The sequence below is a fragment of the Bubalus bubalis genome, chromosome 9, assembly GCF_019923935.1.
Source record: "Bubalus bubalis isolate 160015118507 breed Murrah chromosome 9, NDDB_SH_1, whole genome shotgun sequence".
NCBI classification, from domain to species: Eukaryota; Metazoa; Chordata; class Mammalia; order Artiodactyla; family Bovidae; genus Bubalus; species Bubalus bubalis.
The window spans coordinates 42,159,073-42,184,330 of record NC_059165.1 but is presented as its reverse complement, the minus strand read 5'-3'; the positions used below and the strand labels follow the sequence as shown (position 1 = coordinate 42,184,330).

The following is a 25,258-nucleotide window of genomic DNA, read 5'->3' as shown; positions in this document are numbered from 1 at the left end:
TGGCACCCCACTCCACTACTCTTGCCTGGAAAATCCCATGGACAGAGGAGCCTGGTGGGCTGCAGTCCATGGGGTCGCTTAGAGTCCGACACACTGAGCAACTTCACTTTCACTTTTCACTTTCATGCATTGAGAAGGAAATGGAAACCCACTCCAGTGTTCTTGCCTGGTGAATCCGAGGGACAGGGGAGCCTGGTGGGCTGTCGTCTACGGGGTTGCACAGAGTCGGACACGACTGAAGTGACTTAGCAGCAGCATCTGCAATGATCAGAAAGTTTGAGCCAATTTAGTATAAAAAATTAGGACTCTGTGACAGAGGTTGACTTTACACAGTTGAGCTAGCATCGCTCTACCCAGTGGCCCTGAATCATAGGAATGCCATGGGAAACTGACTGAAAAATTGTGCAGCTGATTGAAAGCACTCTGACACAGTATCTGGTCACTGTCTTCTACAGTCAAGGGCATAACACTTTAGAATCTGGATCCAGGACTTAGTCTTCAGTAATGTAGACATTGTCTTCTTCTTGGATAGGCTTCGGAGCTGCATTTTTCAAAGCTCCAATGTGAGACTCTTTCAATGGAATCACACTGTAGAATAACATGAGTAAGAGAAAAGGAGATCACTTCTCAAATATGAGCAGCATATTTGTTTATGTTCATTCAAGCCTGGGTATTTGCATTTCTCAGAGTCCCATTCAAACATCCTATGAAATGAATAGAAGCTTCTAGAATTGTGAATATGAAGTTACAGGAAATTATTTTTAATAAGGAGGTAAAAAATCACACCTTTTAGTTTCAAAAAACTCACACCGGTCTCTTTCAAGACACTCATGCAATAGAACACAAAAATTTATAATCTGAGAAGACAAATACCACACACCAAATTGAAGTACTAAACCAGGAGGCACAGTCTCAAAGATGGCCAGGAAATGGTTTGGCTGGTGTTTTGTAGCTGAGGACTGTGACCCTTTCAGTTTTCATTCCAATCCCAAAGAAAGGCAATGCCAAACAATGCTCAAACTACCACACAATTGCACTCATCTCACACGCTAGTAAAGTATGTTCAAAATTCTCCAAGCCAGGCTTCAGCAATATGTGAACCGTGAACTTCCTGATGTTCAAGCTGGTTTTAGAAAAGGCAGAGGAATCAGAGATCAAATTGCCAACATCCACTGGATCATGGAAAAAGCAAGAGAGTTGCAGAAAAACATCTATTTCTGCTTTATTGACTATGCCAAAGCCTTTGACTGTGTGGATCACAATAACTGTGGAAAATTCTGAAAGAGATGGGAATACCAGACCACCTGATCTGCCTCTTGAGAAATCTGTATGCAAGTCAGGAAGCAATAGTTAGAACTGGACATGGAACAACAGACTGGTTCCAAATAGGAAAAGGAGTCTGTCAATGCTGTATATTGTCACCCTGCTTATTTAACTTATATGTAGAGTATATCATGAGAAACGCTGGACTGGAAGAAACACAAGCTGGAATCAAGATTGCTGGGAGAAATATCAATAATCTCAGATATGCAGATGACACCACCCTTATGGCAGAAAGTGAAGAGGAACTAAAAAGCCTCTTGATGAAAGTGGAGAGTGAAAAAGTTGGCTTAAAGCTCAACATTCAGAAAACGAAGATCTGGGATCCAGTCCCATCACTTCATAGGAAATAGATGGGAAAACAGTGGAAACAGTGTCAGATTTTATTTTTGGGGGCTCCAAAATCACTCCAGATGGTTATTGTAGCCATGAAATTAAAAGACACTTACTCCTTGGAAGGAAAGTTATGACCAACCTAGATAGCATATTCAAAAGCAGAGACATTACTTTGCGAACAAAGGTCCGTCTACTCAAGGCTATGGTTTTTCTGGTGGTCATGTATGAATGCAAGAGTTGGACTGTGAAGAAGGCTGAGCACCGAAGAATTGATGCTTTTGAACTGTGGTGTAGGAGAAGACTCTTGAGAGTCCCTTGAACTGCAAGGAGATCCAAACAGTCCATCCTAAAGGAGATCAGTCCTGGGATTTCTTTGGAAGGAATGATGCTAAAGCTGAAACTCCAGTACTTTGGCCACCTCATGTGAAGAGTTGACTCATTGGAAAAGACTCTGATGCTGGGAGGGATTGGGGGCAGGAGGAGAAGGGGACGACAGAGGATGAGATGCCTGGATGGCATCACTGACTCGATGGCCATGAGTCTGGGTGAACTCCAGGAGTTGGTGATGGACAGGGAGGCCTGGCATGCTGCGATACATGGGGTCATGAAGAGTCAGACACGACTGAGCAACTGAACTGAACTGATCCTATATTTTGAAAGAGGAGAGTGAAAAAGCTGGCTTAAAGCTCAACATACAGAAAACGAAGATCATGGCATCTGGTTCCATCACTTCATGGGAAATAGATGGGGAAACAGTGTTAGACTTTATTTTTGGGGCTCCAAAGTCACTGCAGAAGGTGATTGCAGCCATGAAATTAAAAGACACTTACTCCTTGGAAGGAAAGTTTTGACCAACCTAGATAGCATATTCAAAAGCAGAGACACTACTTTGCCAACAAAGGTCCGTCTAGTCAAGGCTATGGTTTTTCCAGTGGTCATGTATGGATGTGAGAGTTGGACTGTGAAGAAAACCGAGCACCAAAGAATTGATGCATTTGAACTGTGGTGTAGGAGAAGACTCTTGAGAGTCCCTTGGACTGCAAGGAGATCCAACCAGCCCATCCTAAAGAAGATCAGTCCTGGGTGTTCTTTGGAAGGAATGATGCTAAAGCTGAAACTCCAGTACTTTGGCCACCTCATGTGAAGAGTTGACTCCTTGAAAAAGACTGACACTGGGAGGGATTGGGGGCAGGAGGAGAAGGGGACGACAGAGGATGAGATGGCTGGATGGCATCACCAACTCAAGGGACATGAATTTGGGTGAACTCCAGGGTTGGTGATGGACAGGGAGGCCTGGCGAGCTGCAATTCATGGAGTCACAAAGAGTCGGACACAACTGAGCAACTGGACTGAACTGAACTGATCCTGTATTTAAGATAAATATATATAAGTATTCCAAAAAAAAAATGGCTGTCTGAGGAGGCCTTATAAATAGCTGTGAAAAGACGGGAAGTGAAAAGCAAAGGAGAAAAGGAAAGGTACACCCAGTTGAATGCAGAGTTCCAAAGAATAGCAAGGAGAGATAAGAATGCGTCCCTCAGTGATCAATGCAAAGAAATAGGGGGAAACAATAAAATGAGAAAGACTAGAGATCTCTTCAAGAAAATCAGAGATACCAAGAGAACACTTCAGGCAAAGATGGGCTCCATAAAGGACAGAAATGGTTGGGACCTAACATAAGCAAAAGATATTAAGAAGAGGTGGCAAGAATACACAGAAGAACTGTACAAAAAAGATCTTCATGACCCAGATAATCACAATGGTGTGATCACTCACCTAGAGCCAGACAGCCTGGAAAGCGAAGTCAAGTGGGCCTTAGGAAGCATCACTACAAACAAAGCTAGTGGAGGTGATGGAATTCCAAAGCTAGTGGAGGTGAGCTATTTCAAATCCTGAAAGATGATGCTGTGAAAATGCTGTACTCAATATGCCAGCAAATATGGAAAACTCAGCAGTGGCCACAGGACTGGAAAAGGTCAGTTTTCATGCCAATCCCAAAGAAAGGCAATGCCAAAGAATGCTCAAACTACCACACAATTGCACTCATTTCACACACTAGTAAAGTAATGCTTAAAATTCTCTAAGCCAGGCTTCAGCAACACATGAACCGTGGACTTCCAGATGTTCAAGCTGGTTTTAGAAAAGGCAAAGGAACAAGAGATCATATGCCAACATCCAATGGATCATCAAAAAAATGAGAGTTCCAGAAAAACATCTATTTCTGCTGTATTGACTGTGCCAAAGCCTTTGACTGTGTGGATCACAATAAACTGTGGGAAATTCTGAAAGAGATGGGCATACCAGACCACCTGACCTGCCTCTTGAGAAACCTGTATGCAGGTCAGAAGGCAACAGTAGAACTGGACATGAAACAACAAACTGGTTCCAAATAGGAAAAGGAGTACATCAAGGCTGTATATTGTCACCCTGCTTATTTAACTTATATGCAGAGTACATCATGAGAAATGCTGGGCTGGAGGAAGCACAGCTGAAATCAAGATTGTTGGGAGAAATATCAATAACCTCAGATATGCAGATGACTCCACATTTCTGGCAGAAAGTGAAGAAGAACCAAAGAGCCTCTTGATGAAAGTGAAAGAAGAGAGTGAAAAAGTTGGCTTAAAGCTCAACATTCAGAAAACTAAGATCATGGTGTCTGGTCCCATCACTTCATGGCAAATAGATGGGGAAACAGTGGAAACAGTGGCAGACTTTATTTTTGGAGCCTCCAAAATCACTGCAGATGGTGATTGCAGCCATGAAATTAAAAGACACTTACTCCTTGGAAGGAAAGTTATGACCAACCTAGATAGCATATTCAAAAGCAGAGACTTCACTTTGTCAAGAGAGGTCTGTCAGGTCAAGGCTATGGTTTTTCCAGTGGTCATGTATGGATGTGAGAGCTGGACTGTGAAGAAAGCTGAGTGCCGAAGAATTGATGCTTTTGAACTATGGTGTTGGAGAAGACTCTTGAGAGTCCCTTGGACTGCAAGGAGATCCAAACAGTCCATCCTAACGGAGATCAGTCCTGGGTGTTCATTGGAAGGACTGACGCTGAAGTTAAAACTCCAATACTTTGGCCACCTCATGCGAAGAGCTGACTCATTGGAAAAGACCCTGATGCTGGGAAAGATTGAGGGCAGGAGGAGAAGGGGGAGAAGAGGATGTTATGGTTGGATGGCATCATCGACTCAATGGACATGGGTTTGGGTGGACTCCGGGAGTTGGTGTTGGGCTGGGAGGCCTGGCGTGCTGTGGTTCATGGGTTGCAAATAGCCGGACAGGACTCAGCAACTGAACTGAACTGATAAAAAATATCAGAGCATATCAGAGGCAGTAAAATAGTATTGCTTCACCTAAGCATGTTCTAGATCACAGAGTCAAAAATCACACCCTGCCTTAACAGTCAAAATTAGAAAGCCATGGGTTAGATAAGTTTTATAACATGAATGCTCACAAATCAAGTTTACACAAAGGTCATTTGTGGAGTTTTGATATCAATGCTTTTTTAGAATTTGTCTGTAGGCACTATTTTTATTACCTAAGCCTGCCCAGAAATGATATGAAATGCACTGAGTCTTCATCAGCTTTGATCTTTAAACAGATTAGTCATATTGCATGGAAACAGGTTAGTTGTTCAGCAGCTCAAAATGAGTCAATGTGATATAGCTGCCCCCAAAATAACATCATGAGAAAATACACCTTTTTGTTTTTGTTTTGTTTGCTTTTCTATATTATACAACATCTTCTACAATAAATATTTTCTTTCTAATTAGGTGATTGAAAACTGAAACTTTAAAGAACTGAACATTGGAAGAACAAAAGTGAACTAAAAGGATGTTATCATTCATGTTTTTCTGTCTGTAGGGAGCACTTTTTTTTTTCCACTCTTGGAAGCTGACAGTCAAAAACTCCTAAAGGCCTGAGTTTTGGACTCTAAGAGACCTGCTGTGTGGTGTGACCATGGATTGGCACTTAACATCTCTAAACCTGTTTTATAATTTGTAAACTGAGAATACTACTACTGCCTGTCTCACAGGTTTACTGCATGTCTGCAATAATAAAATCCAGCATCTATGGAACACTTGCAATATGCTGGAGATTATTCAAGGCGTATTTTGTGGACTGGCTCATGTGATTAACTCAGATGTAGGAAAGACTGGGTACAAACATCCAATGAAAGAGAACTAAGAATAATGGATGGCAGTTAAAGAGGGACGAATTCGGAACAAAGAAAGACTTTGCTTAAAACCCAAGCTGGACCAGATGAAGAAGTTTATTTTGTTGGAAGTAGGCACTGGTTTCCTACCTTTACAGATGCTTGGGAAAATGACTACAGGGATGCATACAAAGAAGATTTAATTTTTTACTGGGTGAAGGGGTAAATTTGCAAAAACTGTAAATTGAAATGCCTGTGAGGCCAGACAACTAATGCAAATGAACAGAGCAGGCTGGGTATGGAATAATAGGGGCGGGTGGGAACCATGGGGAGCTGGAGGCATGTCCCTATCCCCTGCCTTTGCAGGTCTTCAGCCTGGAGGTGTCTTCCTGCAGATTTTTGCAGAGCTGCCTTCTGCTTCTTTGGGGCTCACTCACATGGCCTACTGCCCTGCTCCAGTATTCCCCATGGTATTTCTCTGGAAGTTCTATAAGGCCCTGCTTATTCATTTATATGTTTCCTGTCTGTTCTGCTCATCTTTTCAGAATATAATAGAAATTCAATAGACATGCAATAAACAAAGCACTGAATGAAATCAAATAAACTAAACAACCCATTCAAATGACCCCTGAAACAATATCTGCAATTTAGTTCTCTTGCTCTAAGAGATAAGGTTTGAGGTGTTGTTTCTGTAGCAGTTATGACACAATTCCTGAGAAATATAGAGATGTTTGGAGAAGGAAATGGCAACCCACTCCAGTATTCTTGCCTGGAGAATCCCAGGGAAGGAGGAGCCTGGTGGGCTGCCTTCTATGGGGTCCAACAGGGTCGGACACGATTGAAGCAACTTAGCAGCAGCAGCAGCAGCATAGAAATGCTAATATCATCACTGGAAGGTTGAACAGCAATGGAGGTGCCATATATACTAGATTTTTCATGATCCAGAGTATAAAATGGAGAACTCGGAAGGAAAAGAGGAGAGGGACAGAGAAATTTTCCTTATGTTTACTAGAGTAAGAACATCAAAAGGCATTATTTACACAAACCATTTCAAACATACTGTAGTAGCTCCGCCTTGCTACCCTGGCAAAAATATCCTAAATTGAGGGAAAAATGAAGAAAAAATAAAACATATAAGCCAAAGAGTTTTTGAGATTTTTTTCCAAAGTATATTATTACAATTATTACTTTAATATAAGCAAAATCAGTACAGCTCTCAGAGTCTTAAAAAAAATCAATTTAGAAGAAAGAATATTTTTTTAAAAGGAGAAAAAAATCAATCTGGACCCTAACCTGATAACTCCAGGTAACTTCTCTTGAATCTCTAGGAGCCAAGTGAGCCCCTTGGTATAGAGTATCTTCTGATTCATAGGTTTAGTGTATTGACCTACATGCCCTAGCTTACTTTAATGCCATTATATTTCACTGAAAAAAAAAACCCCTGAATATTGCACTTCTCCCATAGAAGACAGGTTTTACACACACATAAACACACAACTGGTGGAAGGAGACCACGAGGTGCTGGATGACTGTCATGTGAATCCCTTTGTTCTTCTCCTAGCTCTGAAATCATGTACCCTCCTAATGTCTCTTGTGCTTCTTCTATTAAGTGGGTGTTATAAAACCATCAACGGTTTTACTCCCAATAGGGATAAAATATTGTTATTGAGGGAATGCGAAAAGAACAAAATGGGAGGGAACAAATCTTGTATATAACCTTGGCTTTTGACTTCCAAATCTCAACTTTACACAACCAGTGCTTATTTCTCCATATTTAATTTCTCCTATGGAGAATTTAAATATCATGTTTGTGGAACAATAAATTTAAGATAAATTAAAAAAAAAAAAAAAGAACAAGGTAAGAAGCAAGAAAGTTATATGAAACTGAAAACATGTGGCTCAAGAATACTCCTGTGGGCTCAAGAATATTTCTGAATATTTCAGTCCTGAGGTGACTTACTTCTCCTAATCCAGAATACCACAAACATGACCAACAATGCCAAAACAGTAACCGAGATTCCAATGTAGACTCCCTTGTTGGTGCTCATCCATGTTTCTTGTGCCAGCACCGCAATCTACAGAAACATCAGCAGATCAAACACAAAACAGAAAAATAAAACAATCTTGTTAGAGTTACAGGCAGAAAACATTTCAGAAAATAATATACCCAGTCACATTATTGTTTATTGGCCCCTGGCTAGTTCTGGATCATGAAAGGTAAGACCAAATGATGTAAAGTTATAGCCTTATGATGAAATTCTAAGACAACTCAAAATTCAAAATGTGTTTGGGAGTGGTGGAAATGTTTACATCTTACTTGCAGTGATATTTAGAGAAGGGTACAGACTTGTTAAAACTCAAACTGTATGCTTCAAATGACTGTGCTTTATTAATTTATACATTTTATAAAAAATAATCTATTTTCATAAATAATCCTCTTATGATACTAATAAAAAACAATTCTGGTTCCTATGTAAGTTGCCATGGTGGTGCTATTTGAATGTGTTCAGTTACTGAAACTAGCCATTAATTTAAACACTTTTTTGAACTAGAATTCAAGATTCTATGTCTTTATAAGTGGGCATAAAGTAGCTGCTCAGACTCATGGCTCTGCTTAACAATTAAAATGCTGTGCAATTGGGAAAAAAATTCCTAGTGTGAGAGATCATCACTTCCTAGAGTAAACTCAAAATATACCAGGTCATCATGCTTGCCTCCATTACATAGCTTAATTCTAATTCTAAAAATGTCCCACCACCTAGGTATTTTAACAGAAAGGAAGTGGAAAATCAGAGAAAATGATTAAGTCTAAAGTCTCCTCCTGCATAAGAGTTTAATCTCTGGAGTCAGAATCCCAGATTAACTTTTATTTAGTTGTTCTGTGACCCTAGCAAGTTATTTAGCCTCTCTAAACTTCTTTTTCTGTCAAATGCAGATTAAATAGGGTTCTTGGGAAAGGTACTTCAGGTACCCCCTGATAAATACTATGAGGAATACAGAGGAGGGTGACTTAGCCTCTGAGGTGTCCTTGCCTAAATGGAAAACAGTCAGTGCCTTGGGAGGGAAAAGCTGTGTTATCACCTTACTTGTGGGAGGGAAAGCAGTTAGATGGAACACAGGGTTACAGGAACTAGTCTTTGCTTGCTTTTTAAAAAATATTATGTTACATAAAAACTGGAAGTTCATTTTAGAGTGTGCAGCTCAGGATAAAGAAAGGAAAACAAAAATCAACCATAATTTCAACATCCAGAAATAGTTACTATTACCATTTTTCATTACATACTCTTAGAATTTTATCTTTCTAGTACTTTTCTTAACAGACACAGTTACCATATCCAATGTATACTACAGTATATACATCATTTTATTTTGTATCTATAACCTATATATAATATTTTTTTTTTCATTTTTGGCAATGCTACATGGCTTGTGGGATCTTAGTTCCCTAATCAGCCATCGAACCTCTACTTACTTCATTGGAGGCATGAAGTCTTAACCACTGGACTGTCAGGGAAGTCCAAATGCTACCTGAAAAGTTGGTTTTTTCATTTAACAAATGACACTGTCTTCTCATGGCACTAAGTACACTGAAGTGACAACATTTTCAGTGGCAATAAATGGGCATGCTTAATTGATAAGTTATTAATCTCTTATTATTGAACTTTTAGGTTGTTTATAACATTTTCATGATTACAAACAGCAGCAATGTATATCTTGTTTTATACATCTTTATGTATATGTTCATTCTCCTCTTAAGATGCAGCTCAAGAAGTTGACCTACTGGGTGGAAATACATGCTGCTTGGTTTCAAGATACTTAGGATACACTTGATATCTTCACGGTCAAGACACAAAAAGCCCACAATTATGCTACCACCTTTTGTGAACTTGCTTCTGTATTGCTTACATTATATAGAAGAGATTAATTGCTACTGAATATACCTGTCCTGCAGGTAACCGAGGTCAAAAACAATCTTCTCATTCACAGTGTTTGTTTCTTTTTTTTTAAACTAGCATAAGTCTGACTGACATGACATTTACATGGTGGCAGTTCTGCTATTTAACAAGCACAACAAATTCAGCCCATATCCAGCAGATCAATCAGTACCCATATCATCAGAGTGATTAAAATCTTTCATATCATTCCTACGTGGTAATGTTCTCATTGTCACTAAGTTATGCAACATAAGGCCATTTGACGTCACATTAACCCCACTTTGCTTAAATTTGAATTTCTCTTATAATGTCCATGCTGCAATTTCTCACCACTTGCAATCAAGATTACTCTCATATCTGAATCTGTTCATGTTTTTTTCTTCTAAGAGTTATTTGCACATAGTGAAAGGAAAGTTGTTTCACCCAAAGGAGCCAAAAGTGAAAAATCTCACTGATAAATTCTTCTAACTTACACACAAAGATGAGGCTTTGATGAACATCATGAGACTGTAGTCCCTTGGATTTTTCCCAAGCTAATTGTGGGGGAAATGCAAGAACAAATTACAGAATCAAAGAGTTTGAAGACCTTAGGACCTTAATGTGTCATCATATGGGGAGGATTATATATAGAAAGACTCAGCAGTGGCCTCAAAATTTCTCTATAGGAGGAAAATTGGATTGGAAAAGGATATTAGGGGGCCTATGTTTAAGGAATCACACTTTCACTGACATAATATTTTTGGTGGGGATGGCCCCCATTCCACTACATCAATTCAAGGCATGTTATTTCTCTAACAATGATCTAAGTCTTTCTTGGTATGTAATGTTAAGTCACTATGCCTGAATTAATTCACTCTCTTTTTCTTATTTTCTGGTCAGGAGAAATTCTGTCCTGGGTGTATATGTGTGTCTAAAGTAAAATATGACTTCCCTGTTGGCTCAGACAGTAAAGCGTCCATCTACAATACAAAAGTAAAATATAACTTTTCAGCTATTTCTAACAAGGTAGTGTATTTATATAGACTTTTAAAATTAATTAAACTATCCCTATTTAAGAGTCAAAGTGTTTCTTCCTTTATTTTTTTAAATTAGAAAGAATCAATCTGTGGACTACTCTGACAATAATAATCTCTAACTGTAACTTGATTCCAGAAGAGACATATAAGTGAATCAGGCTAATAAAATAGGAAGGAATATGCTTACAGTTTGATTGTTATGCCAATGAGGATCTGGAGACTGGGTCACGGTGCCATTTCCATCTGCTCAACAAGAAAGAAAATTAATGAGAATTACAAAGATATTGAACTTTCCTGCGAACACCAAATATATTCACACTGCCTTCTGGTAATGAAGGGAAAGTTGAATAATTATATGGCCTAATGCTGTAGGCATCACAAATATAATACCAAGTTACTGCTGCTGCTGCTGCTGCTGCTAAGTCGCTTCAGTCATGTCCGACTCTGTGCGACCCCATAGACGGCAGCCTGCCAGGCTCCCCCGTCCCTGGGGTTCTCCAGGCAAGAACACTGGAGTGGGTTGCCATTTCCTTCTCCAATGCATGAAAGTGAAAAGTGAAAGTGAAGTCGCTGTCGTCTCCAACTCTTCGCGACCCCATGGACTGCAGCCTACCAGGCTCCTCCGTCCTAACATTTATTAATTTAACTAGTAAGGTTGTGCTTTTTAACCATTTTGTCATGGACCCTTTGAAAATGAACCCTTTTTTTTCTCCCTATTGGGAAAAAAAAATGCATGCTCACAGAAAATTTACTGACAACTTTAGACAAGTCAGAGTGGCCCATTGTCAGAACTAGGTTAAAAATTACCACTTACAGATAAATAATCAGAATTTTCATGGCAGCTCAGAAACTTCCAGTGAGTGCTCAGAGGTCATTACACATCCAAAGAGCAGAACCACTCTGTTCAAAATGAACATTACATTGGTTTTACATTCAAAATGTGAGTGAAATGCACTAAGATACCTCAAACAGGTGGCATCCAACTCCTACATTATATGCCAGTGTGCCCAGACACTGATCCAAATGTGCTTTAGGAAATATATTACGTCACTCCCAAGACCAGTAACCTTATACTACCTAAACTCCCAATATAAAAGGATACTATGCCTTAAAGTTTTGAATGCCCAAATTTTAATAGTGTTTTGAAATATCTCTTTTGTTCCACAGAACATATACTGTTGGCCCTTCTAAGCAACTATAGGTCAAATACAGGATTTTCTCTTTGCTGAGTATCTATTATATACAAGCACTTTACATCCTTATACCCATTTTCTGAATCCGAAATTTTAGATGAGGTGCTGAAATGGTTGAAGTTTCCAACTCTACTAAAGGACAACAGCCTCAGCTTATAACCACCACACACACTATGTTCCCATCCAATGTAAATTCTGCAGGTCTCAGAGATTCCCGTACTACTGATAGAGCTATAAAACCATCATGTTCTAATGGTAGTGAAAATGAACTAACCATATCCCCCTAAATTTTAACAGTTTACACAACTGTATCTACAATTTAAACATTCTGACACTACTTCTTCCAGAGACAGTGTCTACAGTCTAGTCTCTGTGTATGACTTACGTTATAACCTTAAATGCTTAAGCTATAGAATGAGTGATGTTTTTAAAAAAATAAAAAGGACTTGAGTCAGATGAAACTTGACTTCAGTGCTGACATGTCACTTACCAATGTGACCTCGATCAATGTCCTTTACATACACATTACATACATATGCATGTAAATGTATGTATTTATATTTCTAGCTGGGGTAACCTTGAACTACAAGCTGTTGATAGCACCCATCTCATAAAGTTATCACATTAGATGATGCATGTAAGGTGCTTAACACCATATTAAACAAATATCAGGTATCACAATTATGTTGCTATATAACAATAGGAGCAATGGGGAAGGAACACCATGCAATGGATTTTCTAAATATCCTATCCTTCATTCCTTACAAACATGTAGTGAGGAATGAAACAAGTTGCCCATGGGCGTGCAGCTTGAAACTGCCATTGGCAGGCAGTTGAATTGGAAGCTATTTGTCTAAAGTAGAACTAAATGTCCTCCTCAGTCTGGCAATGGCAAGAAATAAACCTGCCCTGAAAGAATTAAATCAAATAATGCACAACAATTTGCTGGCACATGCATCTGAAAAGGTAGGTGCAGGCCCTATGAAAACCAAAATTCCTCCTGGACTAACATTCTTGGCTTTGTGAGGCTCTAACCCACTGAAGTGTGACTCGGGCACTGTGAGGATTTGGCTGAAGGGCCTCAGAAATGCTGCCAAGATGGCAGCAGTCACAGAAGTCGTGGGGACACAGCTGCTGCAATGCCTGTTCCATGCTGCCAAGTCTACTTGACCAGGTTTTAGTGACATATTTCAGAGAATAATTTCCCATTTTCTACTTTGTTCTTCCTCTTAGCCTAAAAGTGTGGGGTGCAGTTGCCCCAACTGCTCTTACCTGTATTTTTATCTGCTTTCTCCTTGTTTCTGTGCCAAGAAACACTTCACACCAAGGATTCCACTTTCAAAACCAAATGTCACTATTAGCTAATTTCAATTAAACTGGTCCCTCTCTGAGTCCTGCTGCATGTTCATTTTCAATTAAGAGCTTCCTTGAATGATTGGCAAAGTAGGCTACCCTGGGGGTCTCCTATAGCAACTCCTGAGCATGATGAATCATACACACAAGTCTTACAAAATCTTACAAAATCTGACCCTGTTGGATGCTTCACAGGCACATGGACAAATAAGCCAGTTCTGCATTACAAAGGGGTTCACATGTGGCACTCTCCAAATTTATCACCATGGGTAAGAGAATTAGTTGGGAAAGATGACAATTCAATATCATCTTTCTCCATTATAGGAAAAACAGACTAATCTTACATCTCAAAAGAATATGGACTTTCCAAAACTAGGGAGAACTGGAGTCTCTGGGAGTGGAATAGCACAATCCTAGTGGGCCCTGCCTCTTTGGCTCTGGTGCCCATGTCCTCAACCCAACTTAAAGTGTCTGTGTGAAATGAAAGCTCGACAAGGCAGCAGGGGAACCTCCTGACTCTGTGTAGTTTCTGGGGCTTAGAGGAAGCATAAACAGGTGACCAGTTTGGTCTGGACCAGTTTGGATTTAATTGTTTTAAGCCTCTGTCCAGGGAAGTATGCCTAGAAATAAGTTTAAAAACAAGGCTAATTCATTTTATTCAGAAAAATGTGGATATGTATGTGGATGATCCCAAATCATACAAGCTGCCTGTGTCATTCAAATGTACGTATTTCTGGATATTCTAAGTAACAGTCATAGTTGCCACTCTATCACTTACCTTGTAACTGTGTCCCCAGATCTTTATCTCATATAACGCTTGTAAGAATAAGTAATATTTCCCCCATTTTCCAAAGGATAAGAACAGATTCAAAGAGGGTTATAAGACATTTGTTCAAGTTGCATAGCTGAGTGGAATAGCCATTGTTGGCATTCAAGTCACGCTTGCCTTATTTCAGAATATGTGCTCTGAACAATGTGCTAATATTTATCAAAATTTGAATGCTATCAGGTGTTCAGGAAAGAAACTGAAGTTACCTGTTGAACAAGAGTGCCATGGTGAGCTGGTTATGTTTGTTTCATACAGGGTAGTAGGCTGGCTTTCTGCTGTCTGAGTTGGAGAAGATAAAGAAGCTATAGGAATGACAAGAACGGAAAAATAGTGTTCAATTAGTGGAGGAGAATTTACACCCCCAGCAGAAAGAACAAACAAAACTAAATCAGAAATTACCCTTTGACTCTATATTAGAAATGTATTAATAGATGTCCTTGAGGTATTACCCTGCAATGTAAGCATTTCATTATCATGAATAAATCTGATCTTGATAATGATCTGAGAGCTTAACAACAGAATTATTTCACTTTTTATACTTCTTTTGTTGTTCAGCTGCTAAGTCGTGTCCAACTCTTTCCAGCCCCATGACTGCAGCATGCCATGCTTCCCTGTCCTTCTCTGTCTCCTGGAGTTTGCTCAAACTCATGTCCATTGAGTTAGCAATACTGTCTACCCATCTCATTCGCTGCCACCCTCTTCTCCTTTTGCCTTCCATCTTTCCCAGCAGCAGGGTCTTTTCCAATGAGTCAGCTGTTTGCATAAGGTGGCCAAAGCATTGGAGCTTCAGCTTTAGCATCAGTCCTGGGGTTGTCATAAGAATTAAGGGGCTTAATACTTATAAAGCAGTTAGCATGTTTCCTGACAGAGGAAACAGAGTAAGCATTAACTTCACCGAAATCGTATCCTCAAGTGTTGGGTTAGGCTTCAAAATGGATTAAATGATCTCTATTCAGAGCTCCTTGTAAGACAGAGTCTCATTCACTTGGCCCTGTTCTGGCACTCTTATTTTTTCCTCATAATTCTATGTTAAACAGGGCCGAATGTATCATCCTTCTTAGATGTCCACAAGCAGTGGTCTGGCTATTTTTTTTTTTTTTTTGCTATTAATGATTCCTTTGAGAATCTAGTAAAAACCATAGGTCCCTCTCACTCTGAAAATGCTTAAAGATACAAAAGATGAATATAAGAGGGTACAAGTTGTTCACAGATTCTGTGAAGCCAGGTTTGGAAACCTGTTAAGAATCCCTACCCTAGATTGTACATCTGCCTTAACACCATGTCTGGATGGTGCGTATCCTTACTTTAAAAACTTCTGCACTTAGAAGTACTTTTGCTTACCTGGCTGGAGGTCCTCTGTGGGTGCTGGCATTGGAGGAGCAGAAGTAGAGGACCTCGCTGTCACTGGAGCAGTGGTGACTGTCATGGTTGGAGTAGTGGTGTTGATTGTTGCTGGCACAGCAGTGGTGGTGGTTGTTGGAGCAGTGGTGACCATTGTGGTTGGAGTAGTGGTGGTGGTGGTGGTTGGACTGGTGGTGGGTGTTGTTTTTCGGGTAGTAGCAGTGGTTCTTGAAATAGTTGTAGTCATTGTTGAAGTAGTAATAATGGTTGTCTTTCTTGTAGTTTTGGTTGTTCTTGGAGTAGTGGTGGTGGTGATTATGGTTGTTGGAGTCGTGGTGGTTGTTTTTGGGGTAGTAGTGGTGGTTGTTGGAATAGTGGTAGTCATTGCTGGAGTAGTGGTAATGGTTGTCCTTGTAGTGGTGGTTGTTCTTGGAGTAGTGATGGTGGGGGTTGATGGAGTCATGGTGGTGGTTGTTTTGGGGGTAGTAGTGCTGCTTGTTGGAATAGTGGTAGTCATTCTTGAGGTAGTAGTAATGGTTGTCTTTCTTGTAGTGGTGGTTGTTCTTGGAGTCGTGGAGGTGGTTGCAGTGGTTGTTGGAGTCATGGTGGTTGTCCTTTTGGGGGTAGTAGAGGTGGTTGTTGGAGTAGTGGTAGTCGTTCTTGGAATAGTAGTAATGGTTGTCTTTCTTGTAGTGGTGGTTGTTCTTGGAGTAGTGGAGGTGGTGGTGGTGGTTGTTGGAGTCATGGTTGTTGTTTTGAGGGTAGTAGTGGCGGTTGTTGGAGTAGAGGTAGTCATTCTTGGGGTAGTAGTAATGCTTGTCTTTCTTTTAGTGGTGGTTGTTCTTGGAGTCGTGGAGGTGGTGGTGGTGGTTGTTGGAGTCATGGTGGTTGTTGGAGTAGTGGTAGTGGTTCTTGGAGTAGTAGTAATAGTTGTCTTTCTCGTAGTGGTGGTTGTTCTTGGAGTAGTGCTGGTGGTGGTAGTGGTTCTTGGAGTAGTAGTATTGGTTGTCCTTCTCATAGTGGTGGTTGTTCTTGGAGTAGTGGAGATGGTGGTGGTGGTGGTTGGAGTCATGGTGGTTGTTGTTTTGGGGGTAGTAGTGGTGGTTGTTGGAAGAGTGGTAGTCATTCTTGGAGTAGTAGTAATAGTTGTCTTTCTTGTAGTGGTGATTGTTCTTGGAGTAGTGGTGGTGGTGGTAGTGGTTGTTGGAGTAGTAGTGATGGTTGTCTTTCTCATAGTGGTGGTTGTTCTTGGAGTAGTGGAGGTGGTGGTGGTGGTGGTTGTTGGAGTCATGGTTGTTGTTGAAGTCGTGGTGGTTATTGTTCTGGGAGTAGTAGTGGTGGTTGTTGGAGTGGTGGTAGTCATTCTTGGAGTAGTAGTAACAGTTGTCTTTCTTTTAGAGGTGGTTGTTCTTGGAGTAGTTGAGATGGTGGTGGTGGTTGTTGGAGTCATGGTAGTTGTTGGAGTCATGTTGGTTATTGTTTTGGGGGTAGTAGTGGTGGTTGTTGGAATAGTGGTAGTGGTTCTTGGAGTAGTAGTAATGGTTGTCTTTCTTATAGTGGTGGTTGTTCTTGGAGTAGTGCTGGTGGCGGTAGTGGTTCTTTGAGTAGTAGTAATGGCTGTCTTTCTTGAGGTGGTGGTTGTTCTTGGAGTAGTGCTGGTGGTGGTTGTGGTTCTTGGAGTAGTAGTAATGGTTGTCTTTCTCATAGTGGTGGTTGTTCTTGGAGTAGTGGAGGTGGTGGTGGTGGTTGCTGGAGTCATGGTGGTTGTTGGAGTCATGGTGGTTATTGTTTTGGGAGTAGCAGTGGTGGTTGTTGGAGTAGTGGTAGTCATTCTTGGAGTAGTAGTAATGGGTGTCTTTCTCGTAGTGGTGGTTGTTCTTGGAGTAGTGGTGGTGGTGATAGTGGTTCTTGGAGTAGTAGTAGTTGTTGTCTTGCTTGTAGTGGTTCTTCTTGGGGTAGTGGTGGGAGGTGTCTTTCTTGTAGTGATTCTTCTTGGAGTAGTGGTAGTAGTTGTCTTTCTTGTAGTGGTGATTGTTCTTGCAGTAGTGCTGGTGGTGGTAGTGGTTCTTGGAGTAGTAGTAATGGTTGTCTTTCTAGTAGCGGTGGTTGTTCTTGGAGTAGTGGTGGTGGTGGTAGCGGTTCTTGGAGTAGTGGTGGTAGTTGTCTTTCTTGTAGTGGTTGTCCTTGGAGTAGTGGTGGTACTTGTCTTTCTTGTAGTGGTTGTTCTTGGAGTAGTGGTGGTACTTGTCTTTCTTATAGTGGTGGTTCTTCTTGGAGTAGTGGTGTCAAGTGTCTTTCTAGTGGTGGCAGGTGTCTTTCTTGTAGTGTTTCTTCTTGGAGTAGTGGTGGGAGTTGTCTTTCTTGTAGTGGTTGTTCTTGGAGTAGTGGTGGGAGTTGTCTTTCTTGTAGTGGTTGTTCTCTGAGTAGTGGTGGGAGTTGTCATTCTTGTAGTGGTTGTTCTTGGAGTAGTGGTGGGAGTTGTCTTTCTTGTAGTGGTTGTTCTCTGAGTAGTGGTGGGAGTTGTCATTCTTGTAGTGGTTGTTCTTGGAGTAGTGGTGGTAGTGGTCTTTCTTGTAGTGGTTGTTCTTGGAATAGTGGTGGTAGTTGTCCTTCTTGTAGTGGTGGTTGTTCTTGGAATAGTGTTGGGAGTTTTCCTTGTAGTGGTAGTTGTTCTTGGAGTAGTGGTAGTGGTTGTTGGAGTAGTGCTGGTAGTTGTTGTAGTGGTGGTGGTCGTTGTCGTTGTAGGTGGAGCTAGAAATCAACATGAAAGCAGGGATTCATCAAGCAGCAGGAAACAAGAGACTCGTGCTGGGCCTGTGCACCAACACAACCAAGCACACTGTCCCCAGGCAGAACTCAGCACTTATCTCCCATGAACTCCAAGTTCTTGTCATGGGTCAACTAGAATCTGTGACTGAGGAGGGAGTGAAGACATGGTCACAACAAGGCAACAACGGCATTTAAAGGATGATATTTCAGGAGGTGTTGCCATTAAAAAATGACACATGGGATTTGTGTTGAAGCACTTTGTACAGACTAGTCATACATATCAGATTTACATATCTTCATAAGCATCTGTGAAGGAGGGGAAAGTGTCTAGAGCCTGAAGCTGTCTTTGTCCTCTCAGCAGTACATGACTAGAACCCAAATAGTAGTTCCCAAGAACCAGACTATTAACCAAACAAATAGCATTTGCTTCTGTCAGTTCTAAGGGTACCCTCCCAACATATCTGCATCCTAAATGTGGATTAATTCACATCATTAACATATGCTGGATAACACAGATGCCATATGCCACCAGGGAAGCCCTGAAAACAGTCATAGAGAGTATATACATGAATGGATGGGGCTGTGTTCTAATAAACCTTTATTCATTAAAAAAAAAAAAAAAAAAACTGTTGGTGAGCTTATTTTAGAATCTGATCTGGTCCTATGGCTACAATTTGCTGACCTGGGTCTAACAGTGTAGTTAAAGATTTTGAAGAACAGTGCAGTCTCAATCCCCTCCCTTCAGTTTGAAACAAAACCTAAGAAAAAGAGGAAGCAAGAAAAACATCTGATCAAAGGAGTATAACAAAGAGGAAATTTAATCATCTTGTTTCACTAATGTGTCTTGCTCAGGAGTAAATCGGAGAAGGCAATGGCACCCCACTCCAGTACTCTTGCCTGGAAAATCCTATGGATGGAGGAGCCTGGTAGGCTGCAGTCCATGGCGTCCTGAGGGTCAGACACGACTGAGCGACTTCACTTTCACTTTTCACTTTCATGCATTGGAGAAGGAAATGGCAACCCACTCCAGTGTTCTTGCCTGGAGAATCCCAGGGACGGGGGAGCCAGATGGGCTGCCCTCTATGAGGTCGCACAGAGTTGGACACAACTGAAGTGACTTAGCAGTAGCAGGAGTAAATATTTCCTAAGGAAGAAGCTAGGACACTAAGGCTAGGAAAAGCTGCCAAGAAAGAGCCCTAAGAGACGTTGAAAGTAAGCTCAATCTCTGAAAAGTGCAAGAAAACTTAAGTAAAGTATTGGGTTGGAGGTAGAGAGTCACTTTGGCTCAGTTATGAACTCGTTTCCCACTGGACAGAGCTGTGACTTTGCAAATATTCATCTATTAAAGAATTTATAAGCACTATAAATGTCCCCTATTAATTTCTTTCTTCCTCCGGACCAATCATATAATTTCACAACTCCAAAAATAATCTCTTCTCCACACACAGCCTCCTGCCACATGTGTATAGCACCAGCTTTCTTAAATTGCCTCCTAGATGTTTTCCCAGAGTCAGCTATTTTCTGCATCACAATTGACCTGATTTTACTTGCCTTCATCAAATAAGCTAAGTGTCTTTGATGAAGTTAGGAGAAGTTATGAAATTGAAATATCAAGTTCATTTAAACTAAAAAAGAGATCTAGCTTATAAAGGCTCTGATTGGGGTTCTGTTTTCATTAGAAACTTTAGTGGGAGAGTATTTACTATGTAAGAGCATTAGAAACCAAAAAATCCTTTAGAACCTGCTCCTTTCACCAAATGGTAAGGAAAATTAAAGTGTCTATATCAAGATAGGAAAACATAAACTTCCAAGAATTTTGGATTTCACAAAATTCTTACAAGCCAAAAGTGAAAAGTTACGGAGATTAAAATGTTCTCATATTGCAATAGGGCGATTTTAATTTTTAAACAAGCAATTTAGTGATATGATGTGAGTGAAAGTGAAAGTCACTCAGTTGTATGCTACTCTTTGTGACTCCATGGACTATAGAGTTCATGGGATTCTCCAGGCCATAATACTGGACTGGGTAGCCATTCCCTTCTCTAGGGGATCTTCCCAACTCGGATCAAAGCCAGGTCTCCTGCATTGCAGGCTGATTCTTTACCAGCTGAGAAATGATATGCTGTGAATTCTGCTTCAAAAAATCCAAGGGTAGAGGGAGGGGATGAAACTATATAGACTCTTTCAATGTATATGCAACAAAATTGAGTTGACAATTGTCAAAACCAAATAATACATCTATTTGACAGGACCTTCGGAGAAGGCAATGGCACCCCACTCCAGTACTCTTTCCTGGAAAATCCCATGGATGGAGGAGCCTGGTAGGCTGCAGTCCATGGGGTTGCTGAGGGTCGGACACGACTGAGCGACTTCTCTTTCACTTTTCACTTTCATGCATTGGAGAAGGACATGGCAACCCACTCCAGTGTTTTGCCTGGAAAATCCCAGGGACAGTGGAGCCTGATGGGCTGCCGTCATGGGGTCACACAGAGTCGGACATGACTGAAGTGACTTAGCAGTAGCAGCAGTAGACAGGACCTTATATTACCTGTTTTATACGTGTGAAACTCTCTATGAGTTTAAAATGTTAAGAAAGAACATTTGAAAATTCTCCAAAGAACTGACCTCAGAGAAAAGGTCAGATTTTCAAGAAGAAGAAATTCAGCTCCATAAAAATACTCACTGTATCTCAGTGTGGAACAGTGAATGCTTTTTCATGAACCAACTAGTGTTCCTGAAGCACTGCTTCAGGAGACAGTTTGCTGACTGGGAAGATCCTCTAGCCTATGGTCTTGAATCAAGGTTAGTCTTAGCACTTAACTCTACACAAAAACATGAAGAAGGCAATGGCACCCCACTCCAGTACTCTTGCCTGGAAAATCCCATGGACAGAGGAACCTGGTGGGCTACAGTGCATGGGGTCGCTAAGAGTCGGACACGACTGAGCGACTTCACTTTCACTTTTCACTTTCATGCATTGGAGAAGGAAATGGCAATCACTCCAGTGTTCTTTGCTGGAGAATCCCAGGGACAGGGGAGTCTGGTGGGCTGCCGTCAGTGGGGTCGCACAGAATCGGACACGACTGAAGCGACTTAGAGCAACAGCAGCAGCAGCTACACAAACACAAGATATTCAGTTGAAGAGTTATTAGAAAACAAGATCATAGGAAACTTTTCTTTCCCTTCTAAAGGAAAAGAAAGTTAATATCAAAAAGAAAACTCTTATCTCTGGGAACCCACAGGAAGTGATCAAAGAAATAGGAAGATAAGCTCACCTGGATTGATCCTCAACTCTAGGGTGGTTTTTATGTCATTGAACCACCCTCTCACCTCAATTCGGCAACAATACAAGCCACTGTCAGACACGGCAGCATTGTTTATGGTCAAAGACACATCCCTTCCACGAATATTGCCATTTAGCTGATAACGTCCATCCCTCCGATAGGTGACTCTGTATCCATCAGTCCAGATGATGCTAGTTCCACAGTTCAACCAAGGACATGCCCCTCGGCCCCAACACATGCTTGTGACTTCTCCATTATAGTAGCAGGGTAGAGTGACACTCTGACCCACCACTCCAGTCACTCGATGGTAAGAGGTTACACCATCTGTAAATAAAGAGAAACCAGAGCATGAGGTCTCAAACTTTTAACTTTAATTTTATTTTCATTTTGTTCTTTATATAGCTTATGCTGTTTGAAATTATCTGACTATATCTTGAGTTTGTAAATTTAATATATGCATTTTTCTGGTAAACATATCCTTTAGCAGTATTATTATTAACCAGATATATTTGAGGATGAAACATCAGATAAACGTCTTTCTGTATTCAGGATTACTTCCTAATAGGACAGATTTATGAGAGAAAGTATCAGGATAAAGGGCAGAAATATGTTCAGTCTTTTGGTGAATATGGTTCAAATTCCTCTCCAAAAGGTTTGAAACAAACGACACTCCAGTAATGCATCAGTGTGTGTGCATTTTATCCTGTGTTTGACAGGTATCTGCTTACTAAATGTTAATACATACAGGTGGCTTTTCCTCTCCCCTAGATTCAGTCACTGTCTCAGTTGAAATCTGATTTTAAAACTGTTGCATTTAAAATTTTGATTTTCAATTTTATTGCAATTGTTTAAATGGCTATGCAAAAAATTTCACCTCACAAATCTTCTCTAGGTTAAAGAAAAAACAGCTAATAGCCTACTTTCAGCATCATTGGCTAGAAGGCAGAAGCCTAGTAAACTCTTTACAAATCAGTTTTCAGAAAAAAGGGTTTATAGTACTCTCATGGAGAAGCCTGGTAGGCTGCAGTCCATGGGGTCGCTAAGAGTCGGGCACGACTGAGCGACTTCACTTTCACTTTTCACTTTCATGCATTGGAGAAGGACATGGCAACCGACTCCAGTGTTCTTGCCTGGAGAATCCCAGGGATGGGGGAGCCTGGTGGGCTGCCGTCTATGGGGTCGCACAGAGTTGGACACGACTGAAGTGACTTAGCAGAAGCAGCAGCAGCAGAAGGAACTGAGGCTTATAATGGGCTTTGTTGTTTTTGTTTAGTTGCTTAGTTGTATTGGACTCTTTGCCACCCCATGGACTGTAGCCCGCCAGACTCCTCTGTTCATGGAATTTCCCAGGCAAGAATATTGGAGTGGGTTGCCATTTCCTTCTCCAGGGGATCTTCCCAACTCTGGGATCAAACCCATGTCTCCTGCATTGGTAGGTGGATTCTTTACCACTGAGCCACCTGGGAAGCCCATCATGGGATTTAGGATCTATTAAAAAAAATTCAAGCAGGGATCCCTTCTTGTGAGTTGATGACTGTCCTGCAATGGAGCACTGTCCAATTGGCCAGGTGAAACCAAAAAATTGGACAATGTTCAATCAAATATTAAACTTTACCTCTTAAAAACAAACAGGCAGGAAAACTGTCTCCTGCAGCAGTGGTTTAAAAAACTGTATTGCCAAATGAAGTCTGCTATGCTATGCTAAGTCACTTCAGTCATGTCTGACTCTGTGCGACCCCATAGACGGCAGCCCACCAGGCTCCCCCATCCCTGGGATTCTCCAGGCAAGAACACTGGAGTGGGTTGCCATTTCCTTCTCCAATGCATGAAAGTGAAAAGTGAAAGTGAAGTCGCTCAGTCGTGTCCAACTCTTCACGACCCCATGGACTGGAGCCTACCAAGCTCCTCCGTCCATGGGATTTTCCAGGCAAGAGTACTGGAGTAGGGTGCCATTGCCTTCTCCAATGAAATCTGAGTGGTCCTTAAAAAAAAATCTGAGATTCAACAACAAGTCATAGTTAGAACTGGGCTGTAAATCTGGGAAATGCTCTGGGATTATAACACTCATTGTAATATAAAATAAATCTAGTTTTTATTACCGAAATTCTGATTATATTTAATTTTGCTTAATATTAGTTTTGAATTATAAAGGTAATTTATGCTGATTATAGAAATTTGTTAGAATATAATTTAAAAAATGTACTTTTCCTCATATTCCTACTTTTAGAGATTTTTTTTTAATTTAGGATCATGTTTATTCCTAAAAATTTCCCCTATCTCATAAAATGTTAAAATATGAGATAAGTTGAATAATTTTGTTTATTAAAAATTAAAATTTTTGTTTATTGATTAAAATAAAATTATGGCCACATGGCACCACATGTGGGATCTTATTTCCCCAACCAGGGATAGAATTTGTGCTTCCTGCGTTGGAAACACAAAGTTTAACCACTGGAAAACCAGGGAAGTTAAAATATTTTCTTCTTAAAAGAAACAGTTAGACATGGTTAAAAAAATCAAAAAGTACAAAATGGTACAATAAAGGATTTATCTCCTTTCCACCCATCCCCATTTCTTCTTCCCACCCTCGTCCACGGTTACTCTCTTACATACACTTGAGTAGTTCATGCATACACATCCATATACCTACTATTTTTTTTTTAATTTAAACACAAATGGCATCTTAAGATGTACTGTACTACAGCATGCCTTATTCACCTACCCATAGATTTTTTAATTCTTAGAACTTGAGCTTGATCCCATTACCTTTGACAAAGCCCCCCTCTACCACGCCCACACACCCCCTACACACCCCCTACATCCTTGGGGTTCCAAAGCACAATCCACCTATTCACTTACCTGGCAGGAGTAGGAGGCCCAGGATGGCTACCCAAGGATGCATGATGCTATTGGCCTGAAGGAAAGAGAAAGCAGACTGCTTGGTGCGGCCCTCAATCAGATGGCATCAGAACAAGTCTTAATTCTCAGATTGCAACTTCTCCTTTCACCCTTACAGGGTGAATCACATAAGCCTGCCTGCAGGAAGCAGGAGCATACTTGCAAATGCTTCCACTGTCTGTCTGCTCCAGGTGACTGAGAGCTCTGCCCCTTACAACAGACAGGCAAAGCTGTCCTCTGAAACAGTGCCTACTTACCCAGCTCCTTTCCTATACCTAGAGTCCAAACTGACTCTAGGTGCTGACAGAGGAGATGAGGGAGAAAACACGAAGGAAATGAGAGAAAGCCAGAGCAAAGGCCAGACTTCCCATGGCAAAGGTACACTTATCCTTAGCCTTGAAGATGAGTCACCTGGCTTTCTGGTGAGAAGAGGGTACTTCTTCCTTTGTGGTCAGAATGGCTAGTCCCCAGCCTTAGTCAAATTATCAAATGTCCACTGAACTAAGAACTGAGAGTTGTGAGTTTTACTTATGGCTCAGGAGACTGCCTCTCAGATAGCTCTGATGAACCACACCCAAGAGGGTTGGAGAGATAAGCTTAAATGTGATTTTGGAGAAGTACAATCAAATATCTCAGAAGAAGGTTGCCACTAGGTACAAGAAACAAATAGCTCAATTAATGCCTTTAGCGTTTTTCTAAGTACAAGAAGATGAAACTTGGATTCATAAAATTTTCTCCTGTAAACATCTACCTGAAGGCTTGTTTTATCAGTTTTCCCAGAGCACAGAGTACTTCATTTGGATCACTGCACTGAATTCCTTTCAG

At 40.8% G+C, this 25,258-nt stretch overlaps 1 protein-coding gene across 4 annotated transcripts; it reads right to left on the bottom strand.

Annotated features, from left to right (window-relative positions):
* Positions 1-267: 267 nt before the first annotated feature.
* Positions 268-24,975, bottom strand: LOC112587052 (mucin-2-like). 4 transcript variants are annotated; one of them, XM_045166551.1, is made up of 8 exons: positions 24,845-24,975; positions 24,395-24,449; positions 21,527-21,859; positions 15,483-18,233; positions 14,348-14,443; positions 10,954-11,009; positions 7,776-7,890; positions 268-588 (listed from the first exon to the last, which is right to left on the bottom strand). In XM_045166551.1, the coding sequence occupies exons 2-8, from the start codon at positions 24,435-24,437 to the stop codon at positions 584-586; spliced, it is 3,399 nt and encodes a 1,132-aa protein (XP_045022486.1). In that variant the 5' UTR covers positions 24,438-24,449; positions 24,845-24,975; the 3' UTR covers positions 268-583. The 4 variants fall into 4 exon arrangements, with proteins under 4 accessions (XP_045022486.1, XP_025149882.3, XP_045022485.1 ...); XM_025294097.3 differs by lacking the exon at positions 268-588 and having other exon boundaries at positions 6,799-7,890; XM_045166550.1 differs by lacking the exon at positions 268-588 and having other exon boundaries at positions 6,799-7,890; positions 24,822-24,926.
* Positions 24,976-25,258: the final 283 nt, after the last annotated feature.

Excerpts from the sequence above, each read along its gene's own strand:
- LOC112587052 (XM_025294097.3), bottom strand. The coding sequence starts at position 24,437 with ATGCATCCTTGGGTAGCCATCCTGGGCCTCCTACTCCTGCCAG. Across the intron at positions 11,010-14,347 it reads ATGGCACTCTTGTTCAACAG|ATGGAAATGGCACCGTGACC; the intron begins GTAACTTCAGTT and ends CTTGTTGAGCAG. Across the intron at positions 7,891-10,953 it reads ATTGGCATAACAATCAAACT|ATTGCGGTGCTGGCACAAGA; the intron begins GTAAGCATATTC and ends ATGTTTCTGTAG.